A 10,357-nucleotide genomic window follows, 5' to 3' on the forward strand; every position below is an offset into this window, starting at 1 on the left:
CTCCTCTCTGAAAGGCACTACTATTTATAAAGACTTTGTGAACCACTAAGCAGTGAAGCCAGCTTCCTCCTCTGCTTCCTCAACTTTCTTCCCCTTAGATTGCTTATGGCTGTGAGACCTTAATTTGGCAAAAAACAAAGTAAAAGATACAACAAATAATTATACTTTATTATTATTATTATGGGTTATCCCTGATCTTTTCCTTCTTTATACATCCATCCTCAACCAAAACCAAACAAAAAACCCTATGCAATGATTATAAATCAAGAACGAAACTTGTGACGTGAACCAACATTTATTTTTCCCATTCCAACTGGAAATGTACTCCTATTACTAGTTGTGATTGTAAGAAACACCATAATTACAGTAGATGTGAACTATTTTCTTCTTTCCAATTCTCAACCACCAAGGGATGAATATCTCTGTCTAGAAGAGGTTAAAAATGAGTGGTCCCAATCCTTCTACTCAATCTATAGATGCCCACAAAGAGATCTAAATGTACATTTCCCATCCCTATCTTCTGGGATTTCTTGCTACTTTCAAAGAGTCATATTTGGAGGACTCTTGAATCAAGACTACTATTCTACCAATGTTGGGAAGGACCCCAAGCTTTGTGGACAGGAAACCTGCCTATAATAAATTCTTTTGAGTTATCAAACTGTAGAAAATAAGTATCCTTCTCGTGGGGCCTCTATTAAGTTCATTCTGTTCTAATGATTCTGTTTTGGCTTCCGGTACCCAAATGATACTACTTTTCATTTCTTTGTCTCTCCTCTCCTTTGTTTATATTTTCTAACTTTCCCTAACCTGTATTCTTGCAGAACCCCACTTCATCCCAACTTTGATATGAAAGCTTTAACTTCCTGCTGAAGGCACTCCCCATGGGACTCTTTCAAGACTGCATTCCTGCAAAACTCTGCCATTGTTCTAACCCAGCCACTTTCTAGGAGAAACTCAGGTGTCTCCAACATGGTCACAAAGACTCAAAAGAACCCAGCAAGGGGTCTCCAGTCAGGCGTCAGGCCAGCCACAGTGGACAGAAGGAAACTTGCCAAGCAAGTGTGGATATTTGGAATCCTCAGAGCCTACAATCTATCCCATGACAAAGCCTCTGGACCAGGCTTCTTTGTTTTACGCTATCCACCACAACAAAAAGATATTTACTAAAAGGGTTTTAGTAAATGTGTTTACATTTTAAAATATTGCATCATAGAGTAGTTGTATATATATGTCAGACCACTAAAGATTGTAGAGGGTTAGTCAAGAGAGCGCTTTATGAGAGCCAGGCTTGAGGACCCAGGGTCATTCGACAACTAGGAAGCAGATACAGTCTGAGTCGGTTTTCACATATTTGGTTAATCTCCAAAACCCTAAGTGCTATCTAGTCTTATTGCTTGTACTTTCTACTTATTTATTAGTATCTATTCTTGAATGAAACGGGACAAAGGGTGGAGGGAGATGCTGACTTTAAAACCAATGGAAAAGAATGATGAGTGTTTTTATTCTATATTTCCATTGTGGGATGAACTGTGTTTATCTATTAAAATCCAGGCTTTCTTTTCACCCTTTGTATTCCCATGTAGATTGGTTTGTAGTTTTAGTTTACCCTTCATAAACTCTCTGCTTGCACTTCTGTGCATGTTTTTCATCTTCCCAGTGCCATGAACTCTGATTTGGACAAATATTTGAATTACATTTTTAGATAATGTGCATAATGCCACCTTCCAAAACATATTCTAGAAAATAAAAGGATGAATCATATACAAACACAAAAACAACACCCTCCTCCTCCCGCCAACAAACAAAAAAGCCCACGGGGGTCGGGGGGATAATGAAATGCCCAGATTTTTTTTTTCTTTTCCTCCATGAGGAAAAAAAGGGTAGTTAGGAATAATCATGTATGAAGAATATACAGTTGAGAGCAGCGTTGACCTCAAAGTCCAATTTGTCCTTTAGTCCAGCAAAATATCGACAGCTGAGTGATGATAGATATTGCAGACTCAGTGAAGACTGGGTGTTCTGTTAAGATGATGCATCGGGTTTTGCTCGATGGCTTCAGAAAGGACTTAGGACCAGGCCTTGCAAAGGCCTCTATGGCTGCCTCCTTTTGGTAAGCACCCCTTAGCTTCGAGAAGGAGTTAGAAATAAAGCAAGTCAACTTTCTGAGGACTGTATTCTACAGCTGTAGAAGAAACCAGAAAGTGTCATTTCTTTGTTCGTTGGAACCGCAGGAAAGGCTTCTATATGCCCTTTTGTACAAGCTTGTTATATTTATTCATTTACCTATTTCAAACCAGGTGTAGACATAAAAATAGTCCCATAGCTCTTCATGTATTTGGACTTATTTCCTGGCAGGCTTTTCCCTGCCAGATTAACTCTGAGCTGCCAGTAAATTGGGGGTGGCTTTTCACATACTGAACCTATGTGAATCAAATAGCCTGTGACTGAGAGAAAAAATTTTGTTTACAGATTGCAAAATGGTATCATTGCTTTCTCCTAATGCACAGATTTTGGTAAAAGGTTTCTATACAAGATTTATAAAATGCTCTAAAAAAACTTGTCATCTAATTGTGCTTAGTCAAAACAATGTACTGCTTTGATAAATAAATTATTGTCTTCACTGGAGCGCTCAAAGTTTACTTACGATTGATTCTGTATATATCTCTATATTATAAAACTCTGAAACCTGAACGGCATTTAGTGTATGAAGATGTATATGCATCCTATTAAGAAACTATATCTAAGTCATCTAAACAGGAGTAGTTGACATCCAGGACAGCTTTTAAAGAGAACTTTTTGCTTAACATTTCAGCAAAGGTAGAAACCTTCTCTATTCACTCTAGGGAGCTTCAAGTTTGCCCCATTAACCACTTATTTTGGAATTCATGATTAGAATTTGTATAAGCTTTTCTAATATTCTTGTGATCTTTGCCCTTCCTTTTGATAATTTCTGTCACTCCCCCATTTTCCTCTCCTAAATGGTCTTCCGGCAAGCCTCTGGATTTAGAATGGCTTTTACAGTTCTTGAACCCTGAATAACCACGAAAGGTTTAAGAGTTACAGTTCTCAATTCAGAGGACTGCATGGAGCGAAACAATTAGCAGAGCATTATTTACAGACACATTCAGTCTTGCTTTGGCTCACACTGTGCTCCTATGTGAAACCTCCAGGGTGGGATGGCTACGTCCCTTGGTTTACCCGGTTGACGATGTAGCTCTTGACATTGGGGACTGGACGCACGTCATTCTGATGCTTGCGGCGTTCTATGAAGCAGGCCAGGCGGGAGGTGTCCAGAGGGATCTTGGAGTAGCTGCCATTGTGGGGCTGCAGCCAGGGGTGCTGCAGGCAGGTGGCTGCTGTGGGCCGCCTCCGGAAGTCTTCCTGTAAGATCACGTTGATGAAATCCCGGGCGGCGTTGCTCACCCCACAGAAGTATTCGTGGGGGAAGCTGAAGTCCACCCTGCAGACGTTAATGCAGGTCTCCTCTTTGCTCTCATCCAAGAAGGGGGAAACCCCACTCAGCATGACGTACGTGAGCACCCCGATGCTCCAGATATCTGTGCCTAGGGACACCGGGATGCCTTGGATCACTTCTGGGGCAGCAAACTCTGGGTTTCCCAGAAGGTGGTGGATGTGGAAGTGACCTGAGATCTGGACGGCATCTTCCAAGTCAATGAGCTTCACACGAGGCACTGGGATCCGGAGGTCAATGAGCAGGTTTTCGGGCTGTGAGATCCAGAAGGCAGGGAGAAGAGAGGGTAAGTTCAGCTCTCTGTTTTGACTAGCTATAGGACATACTCAGCTCAAACGTGGTTCTGCTATGTGGGGAAAGAACTTAAAATGCATGAGAACCTCTCTATGCAAAATACACACTGTTGTATGTACTTTTGAGTCAAAACTGACCTACACCTGACCCACCAGAGGGTTTTCAGAGGCAGTGAATCACAAGGACTTAGTGTGGAGCAGCTGGTGGATTTGAACCACATGCTTTGGGGTTGGCAGCATAACTCCTTACCACAAAGCCATCAGAGCTCCCTTGTGCAAAATGCATGCTGTTGTGTACTGTCAAGTTGGCATCGACACATAGCTGACTCTCCAGCAGGTTTTCAATGGCAGTTAATCACATGGGAGGAAACTATCCATTCTTTCTCCTGTGGAGCAGCTAGTGGATTCAAACCATGTGCTTTTTGGGATTGCAGCACAGCTTCTTAACACTAGGCCACCAGAGCTCCATGCAAAATGCTTAGGAGGCTTCAAATTAAACTGTTGGGATGGTACTTCAGAGAAATTGTTTGACATTGAAAGGTAAACAAACAAGTCACCCTTGCTTTCAGATCAAGCTAAGGAATGAATAAATGATTCCTTTTGAAAAATAGGGCTCTTTTTTTAGCACCTTGAAGGAGAGGGTAGTATTTATTGGGTTCTTTGAACACAGTTAACTCTGCGAAGCACAGTTCTGCTTGGTTTCACACTGCTCACCCCGAGTTGCAGTCAACTCAGTGGCGGCTGGGCTAACTGCTTGGTGAAGTTTGCTGAGGTGGTCAGGCCTTCCTTCCCTTCTTTCACCCCGATGCTGTCTTCACACTGGTAGTCTTAGGAACTCATGGATAACTCACTTAAATTATGTAGCAACCTAGTTGTTGTTTAATACTTTTAAGGGGTCTTATCTAAGCAAAGATGTACTGAAGAGCAACAGCATCAGGCTGGAGACTAAGGTGTGCCTGATCCAGGCTATAGTCTTTGCAATTACATGCTATGCATCGGAGAGTTGGACGATGACTAGGAAGGATAGAAAGAGAACTGATGCCTTTGAGCTGTGGTGCTGGAGAAGAGTATTGAATATACCATGGACTGCTAGGAGAACAAACAGGTTTGTCCTGGAGAGGGTGAAGCCAGAATGCTCCCTGGAGTCAAGGATTCTGAAGCTTCATCTGACATACTTTGGGCATGTTGCAAGGAGGGACTGGTCCTTGGAGAGGGACATAATGTTTGGGAGAGTGGAGGGACGGCGTAGGAGAGGAAGACCCTGGATGAGATGGATCAATTCTGTGAGTGGAGTGGTGGGAATGAATGTGTTTGAGACAGCGATGTTGGCACAGGATAGAACAGCGCTTAGGGCTCTTGTACATGGGGTCGCTATGAGTTGCAAGTAACTCGATGGCACATAACAACAACAACAACAACAATCTAAGCAAAACAAGTGAGAATTGACATTTCTCAGGAGTCGTGACTGGTCAATTGGACTTAGCGGTTTCCCAGCAAGCACTGCTACTTCCTCTTACCTTTATATCCAAATGTGCAACCCTGCAGCTGTGCAGGTACTGGAGTGCTTCCATGATGTCCCGGATGTAGAAGGCGACTTTTTCCTCCATCAGCTCATCATGATTCATAAGGTAGTCCAAGAGCCGGCCATCATCCATCCTGGAAGGAGGGAAAAAAAGGCCAAGGGAGTATGTTTGGGAGGAAACAGAAGAATAACCTACATGTAAATCTATAATATCTTTAAGATCCTTCTGATTCTCTATTAATAAAGATCAATGCAATCTATACTATGTATATTTTGTTAGAGCTAACTTAGTACTTACTATTCAGAAGAACAATTCTTTTTCTTTCTCCCTAACAAACATGGGGGAGAAATCTGTATAACCTTATATAAAGCATATTTAATTTTGTCCACAAGGAAAGCTGTTCACAATGGGACAGGCTGGACACCCTTTGAAGAGTATAAGACAGTGCTCAGTGAATGGCCGTTATTTTCAGGCTCTCTGTGCCCTTGAGGGGGGGCTGGTGGCTTAGTGATAAGAAGGTTCATGACACTTTGCCAGGAAATGTGCAGGCACAGCTGAAAAACCCTGGCTGCCTTTCTCCTCTTCCCTCGCTCATCCTTTTCTGCTGGTATCTTAATTTTCCTTGTCAGGAGCAAAGGGGAGACTTATGAAGGCCCCCGTTTTTGCATTTTCTGACCTCCTGGGAGTAAGGTAGGAGTAGGAAGAGTAGGTGGGACTAGTATTGGGTTCCTTGGATCCATCCCCCTGAGCATCTTGGAATGCTGAAGGGAGTCATTCTCAGTAACACTGCTCCTAGGCCAGAAAGTCTCAGCAGCAAATTCACCCACAGAGCTTTTGGGTAATGCAGACACCAGGCCCAGCCCTAAGACACTGTTGCTGTTAGTTGCTGTCAAGTTGGAATTGACTCAGAGCTTTCTGGGTTTTCAGAGGATAGAAGGTCCATGGAAAGAAATTTCTTATCTTTCTCCCAAGAGGCAGCTGGTGGATTTGAACCATTTGCCTTTGGGTTGGCAGTGCAGTTCCTTAACCATAAGCCACTAAAGATTCCTATTCATCATAATATCTACTTCATTACAAGGATCAAATAAAACAATAAAATAAGTAGGCATAATGCATAGTATGCGTATGCAAAGGGTCAGAATTCCAATCATCTGTAAAAGTTCTACTGGTGATTTGATGGGCGCACATGGTCACAGGGAACTCTGGTGGCCCAGTGGTAAGAAGTTACACTGCAAAGGCACACAGTTAGAATCCATCCACAGGAGAAGGATTGGCAGTCTCCTCCAGTGCAATTACCTGTCTCTGAAAACCCATGGGAGGGGCAGCCATGAGTTGGTTCCGACTTGATGGTCCACAACAACAATAACAGCATGGTCACAGCATCACTAAGATCAGCTCAGGCGCAGCTTCCTCTATACGTCTTCCCTGAACATCAAGTGTAGCCAAGAATCTTTCTGTGTCCTCATGGCAACTTTCTTCTCCAACTGTGTTTCTTTCTTAGTATTTACCATGCTATGCTGATGTTTTTCTATAGGAGAGGCACTAGCATGCTGCAGAAGGTCAAGGACTGCAGCTTTCAATATGAATTCAAGCTCAATATCAAGAAAACAAAGATTCTCACCACTGGGCTGATTGGCAGCTTCGTGATGGATAATGAAGAGATTGAGACTGTTGACAGCTTCAGTTTGCTTGACTCAACAGTCAACGCTCTTGGTACCATCAGCCAGGAAATGAAAAGACTAATTGTATTGGGAAAGTCTGCTGTCACAGACCTCTCCAAAGAACTGAAGAGCAATGATGTCAGTCTGGAAACTAAGGTGCACCTGATACAGGTAATAGTTTTTGCAATTACTTGCTATGTATCAGAGAGCTGGACAATGACTAGGGATGATAGAAGGAGAGTTGATGCCTTTGAGCTGTGGTGCTGGGGAAGAATACGGAATATACCATGGACTGCTAGGAGAACAAACAACACCTGCCCTCTGAACAGGTCCTGGGTCTGCTGGGCTATCTTACTTAGTACTGCAAATAACACCACCGTGAGTTAGAACTCGGGTGGAACATGTACATAAAGACAGTTCATTATTAACAAAATCTGCCTTATGAGCTAGGACACCCCCAACAGACTAGCCAGGCTCTGAAAGGCTCTCTGCACGTCTACTTGTTAAGGCCAGAGTGACAATCTATCAGTTAATACACAGCTCTGGAAAGTCTGCAAAAGGATTACAAATGTTAACTGTGTTGGTCTTGTCTCCTATGGTTTCTTTTAAATCTCCTTAAAATGTATCCAAAGATGCTTGCATTTTGGCTTTCCATTTTAAAAATTATTCTAAATTATGCTAAGTTACTGCTTCAAAGGAAACACTCCTCACACACTTACAGACTAACAAGCATACACCAGCAGGACAAAAATGTCTGTTTATATACCACAGCTTCTCTGTCCATTCATTTGTTAATGGGCACTTAGGTTGTTTCCAACTCTTTGCTATTATGAACAAGCCGCGATAAAGATGGTGAGCATGTATCTGCTTGGGTGGCCGTTATGGTTTCTGCATGGTAGAGTGGACTTGGGGGAAGGGATTGTATAAGAATGAAAGAATTTTTCTTTTACTTTTAAAAGAGAACGAACTGGAGGGGAGGGGTGGGCAGGGAGCAAAGTGTAACAATGAATGAATGGAATCCAAAATCTCTGTAAATTTTCACTAAAACTAATAATTTTGTTGTTGTTGTTAGGTGCCGTCGAGTTGTAGATGACTCATAGAGACCCTATGAACGAAAGACCTGAGCACTGTTCGTACATAGAGTTTCTGGAGGCAAGCCATTTTGGAAGTGGATGCCACCCCTGCTTCCAGGCTTGATTTAGTCGGGAAGCTCCAGCCAACACTGTTCACCGTGGGTACCCATTACCACGTTTGGCGCATCACTGTCACAGTCTTCAGCATCACAGCAACCACGAGTTTCCTCCGTACAGCAACGCACAGACCAGTGCTATACCACCCAGAAGAATGTTTGACAGGAAAACAATTTGAACCCGGCCTTAGGTCCGCAGATTAAAATCACCCACCTTCTGCTTGGTAGCATAACTTCCTGTCCAATTAATAATAATAAAAGAAAATTTTTAAAAAGTCTCTTTAAAGCAGTCCATGGAGGCAGAGCCATGCAGAGCGCTCGTCTTTGGTGGAAATATCTTTTCGCCAGATCAATGACTTCCTTACCCACTCCTGTCAGATCAAGTCAGTTCCAGCTCACTCACAGGGTCCTTTCATTGGTGTTTGAGGCTGTAAATCATCACAGAAGAAGACTATTCATTTTTCTCCTTCAGAGTGGCTGGTGGAGTCGAACTGCTGACCTTCCAAGTTAGCTGTCTGACATATGATGGCACTATGCCACCAGGGCTACGTAAGGGCTTCCTTGTTGTTGTTGTTATGTGTTCTCAAGTCCACTGCAACCCACAGTGATCCTATGAAGAGCAGACCTGTACCCCGCCCTAGCCTACACACCATCCACATCATCTCTGATATACTTGAGCCAGCATTAGAATCATGGTGTCAATCTATCTTGTTGAGGGTCTTTCTCTCTCTGGTTGACCCTCCACCTTTTCAAGCATGATATCATTAGGATCTACTTTGTTGTTATTATTGTTAAGTGTCATCAAGACAAGTATAACTCATAGCAACCCTGTAAACAGTAGATCTGAATTTTCTCCTATCCTGTGCCACCTTTATTATCCTCAACACATTTGAACCGGTTGCCACAGACACTGTGTCAATTTATGTAGTTAAAGGTCTTCCTCTCCTTCACGGGACCCTCCACCTTTCCAAGGAATAGCCTCTCCAAACAACATGCCCAAAGAATGTGAGATGAAGCTTCACCATATTTGCTTCCAAGGAGCACTCTGGTTGAACTTTCACCAAGACATATTGTTGTTCTTTTGGCAGTCCATGGGATATTCAATACTCTTCTCCAACACACTTCAAAAGCATCACGTCTGCTGTCATCCTTATTCATTTTCCAGCTCTCAAGTGCATAGCAGGTGACTGGAAAGACTATGGCTTGAATCAGGGCTACCTTAGTCTTTAAACTGACTTCATTGCTCTTCAGAACTTTCAAGGGCCTTCTTAGCATCTATTTAATAACATTTCTATTAGGGCTCAAGATTTTTGAAAAGATTGTTCTTTTTAGATGCTGTAAGATTTCCCCAAACTACAGAGCGAGCCTCAGTAACAGGTGGAGACCTTACTGCTCTACTTGACTCATGAGTAGGATGTTTGGAAGACATGATTCCATTCTAAAAGGAATGTCTTAGTTGGTAGATGAGGGCTGCTATGCCAATGGTTCCATACATAAACCCAGCCCTTTCACTTCTACTCCATTTGGTCAGTAGTCTTTTTCTTTTTCTTTTTAGTAGACTTTTTCTAACCTCCTGCCTAGTTTATAGAAGAAAGAAAATGAAAATTAGAGTTGGAGAGAGGTAGGTGCAAGCTGAAGCTTTTCCACTTCCTGGTTTTAAGGAGTTACTGATTTCCTTGCACTTCCAACCTATACAATGGGAATAGCATTTCCACAAAATAGGAGAGAGACAGCGCATGCTCTGTACGGAGCTGTATGCATGCTAAAGTAGTCCTAAACAGGTAGGCACCCTTCCTGTTCACTGTGAATGCTAAGTGTTCTCGTGAAGGTGGCACCTGTACTCACAGTTCCAGGATGAGGATGTAGGATGTGGGGGACTCATAGGTGTCGTGCAGGGTGATGTACTGTGGGTGCTGCAGGTGCTGCAGGAGGGCGGCCTCGTGCGCTGCCTGCTCCTTCTTCTTCATTTTTTTGCTAACGAATTTCACAGCAACATCTTTGCGGGTAGCTTTGTGAATGCACTTCTTTACGATAGAAAAACGGCCTCTAGAAAACAAAGGAAAAGAGGATGTTGTACAGATGCATTGGCTGGGGGTCATTTTATCTCAGAATAAAATGTTTTGCTTGAAGCAGCCAGACAAGAATTTGGCCTTGAGATATAGATGTAGATAGAGATAGAGATAGATGATATAGATATAGATGATATAGATATATAGATA

The 10,357-nt window shown here is 42.7% G+C and overlaps 1 protein-coding gene across 2 annotated transcripts in view; it reads right to left on the minus strand.

Moving 5' to 3' along the window:
• Window positions 1-1,477: 1,477 nt before the first annotated feature.
• The window catches only part of KALRN (kalirin, RhoGEF kinase), a 797,511-nt gene continuing 788,631 nt past the window's right edge, over window positions 1,478-10,357 (minus strand). For both annotated transcript variants that reach the window (XM_006884214.1, XM_006884216.1), the window contains 3 exons: window positions 9,984-10,184; window positions 5,283-5,421; window positions 1,478-3,726 (listed from right to left, as the gene is read on the minus strand). In XM_006884214.1, the coding sequence (XP_006884276.1) occupies window positions 3,181-3,726; window positions 5,283-5,421; window positions 9,984-10,184 (886 nt within the window). In that variant the 3' untranslated portion in view covers window positions 1,478-3,180. The remainder of the gene's footprint in view (window positions 3,727-5,282; window positions 5,422-9,983; window positions 10,185-10,357) is intronic.

The sequence above is a fragment of the Elephantulus edwardii genome, unplaced genomic scaffold (genome assembly GCF_000299155.1).
Source record: "Elephantulus edwardii isolate Elephantulus edwardi_28Jun2011 unplaced genomic scaffold, EleEdw1.0 scaffold00032, whole genome shotgun sequence".
Taxonomy (NCBI): Eukaryota; Metazoa; Chordata; class Mammalia; order Macroscelidea; family Macroscelididae; genus Elephantulus; species Elephantulus edwardii.